We start from the raw sequence: 2,035 nt of genomic DNA, 5'->3' as shown, positions 1-2,035 counted from the left end.
TCCTGACCCAAGAGGCGAGTTATGGATCCCAGGCTTCAACACGGATTGCTCGCACTAGTAGCTTGCAAATGAATGAAGAGCAAATCAGAGCAAGAGTTGCTATACAGAGGAAAGGGCTTCCTGGGAAAGAAGCAGAGTTTCATTGACATTATTAAAAAAACAAGATTCGCAGCGAATGAGTCCAGTGCCCCGGAAATCAGGAGCAGGGGTCTTCAAACTTGGCCCTTTTATGACTTGTGGACTTCAACTCCCAGAATTCCTAAGCCTGTATGAGGGAACTATGGCCCCTTCGTGACTTGTGGACTTCAACTCCCAGAATTCCTCAGCCAGCATGGGGGGAACTATGGCTCCTTCCTGACTTGGGGACTTCAACTCCCAGAATTCCTCAGCCAGCATGGGGGGAACTATGGCCCCTACGTGACTTGTGGACTTCAACTCCCAGAATTCCTCAGCCACCATGGGGGAACTATGGCCCCTACGTGACTTGTGGACTTCAACTCCCAGAATTCCTCAGCCAGCATCGGGGAACTATAGCCCCTTCATGACTTGTGCAACTCCCAGAATTCCTCAGCCAGCATGGGGGGAACTATGGCCCCTTCATGACTTGTGGACTTCAATTCCCAGAATTCCTCAAGCCAGGCATGCCTGGCTGAGGAATTCTGGGAGTTGAAGTCCACAAGTCATCAAAGGGCCCAGTTTGAAGACCCCTGATCAGGAGATTCAAAGGAGTATAAACATTTATTGCTGAAGCTTCAGTTCTCTACAAGAATCTGCCCGAGTCACCATTAGGGGAAATTAAAAATTAAAAATAGAAAGGAATTCAAGGTGGGCTGGATTTCGATCTCTTGTGGGTGCGAAGGGACCCGTGATGTACAACACGTTCCCTCGGGATCAGCCTGCTCATCTCCTAACCAACGTTGTACGAAGAATGGAAGAAATGGACACCAACCTCCAATGGCATCTATCTCGTCGAAGAAAATGAGGCAGGCCTTTTTCGTCCTCGCCATTTCGAACAGCTCCCGGACCATCCGGGCCCCCTAAAAAACCAAAGAGGAGGAAAACGTGGCTAATTTTTCCCCTTCTGCGCCCTGATCTCTGACGCCCTTTAAAATGTCCAAAAGCAGATCCTACCTTGGTCTACTTGAACCTGGGACAGAATAGCCCGAGATCAAAAATCATTTAAAAATACATTAAAGCTGTGTTAGTTGCAGATGTTTCCGCATCCGTCGTGAAGATCCTCCTCCTCATCAAAGTTGGAAGGGACCTCAGAGGTCTTCTAGTCCAACCCCCTGCTCAAGCAGGAGACCCTATACCAGGGGTCGGCAACCTTGGCTCTTTTATGACTCGTGGACTTCAACTCCCAGAATTCCTCAGCCAGCATGGCTCAGCTTGGAAACCTCTCCCTTTTCCCTCAGCGTGGCTGGCTCAGGAATTCTGGGAGTTGAAGTCCACGAGTCATAAAAGAGCCAAGGTTGCCTACCACTGCCCAAATGCCTGAATTTTGATCACGTGACCGTGAGGAAAAAATATTTAAATATTTAAACCAGGGGTCTTCAAACATGGCCCTTTTATGACTGGTGGACTTCAACTCCCAGAATTCCTGAGCCAGCATGGAGGAACTAGGGCCCCTCATGGCTTGTGGACTTCAACTCCCAGAATTCCTGAGCCAGCATGGCTTAGCATGGAAATCTCTCACTTTCCCCTCAGCGTGGCTGGCTCAGGAATTCTGGGAGTTGAAGTCCACCCCTCTTCAAGCCGGCCAGGTTGAGAAAGGCTGATCTAGAGAGTAACCAAGCACGAAAGCCACAGAATCCAGCTTGCAAGCTGTTCCTGGATGTGATCCCCTACCTCTCCCACGTATTTCTGCACCAGCTCGGACCCGATCACTCGGATGAAGCAAGCGTCCGTCCTGTTCGCCACAGCTCGGGCACAAAGAGTTTTGCCTGTCCCAGGTGGGCCAAAGAGGAGAACTCCTTTGGGGGGCTCGATCCCGAGATTGACAAACCGTTCCGGCTGCAAATCATAGGGGGGGGGG

The 2,035-nt window shown here is 50.4% G+C and overlaps 1 protein-coding gene across 1 annotated transcript in view; it reads right to left on the bottom strand.

The window, feature by feature from the left end:
* Positions 1-2,035, bottom strand: part of PSMC2 (proteasome 26S subunit, ATPase 2) — a 13,996-nt gene that overhangs the window by 2,542 nt on the left and 9,419 nt on the right. The window contains exons 7-8 of the mRNA XM_015810636.1: positions 1,849-2,013; positions 950-1,037 (exon numbers count right to left, since the gene is read on the bottom strand). Coding sequence (XP_015666122.1) covers positions 950-1,037; positions 1,849-2,013 — 253 coding nt within the window. The remainder of the gene's footprint in view (positions 1-949; positions 1,038-1,848; positions 2,014-2,035) is intronic.

The sequence above is a fragment of the Protobothrops mucrosquamatus genome, unplaced genomic scaffold (assembly GCF_001527695.2).
Source record: "Protobothrops mucrosquamatus isolate PMUCROS unplaced genomic scaffold, P.Mucros_1.0 scaffold_39, whole genome shotgun sequence".
NCBI lineage: Eukaryota > Metazoa > Chordata > Lepidosauria > Squamata > Viperidae > Protobothrops > Protobothrops mucrosquamatus.
The sequence above is the reverse complement of the archived record's forward strand: the minus strand, read 5'-3'. Positions and strand labels throughout refer to the sequence as shown.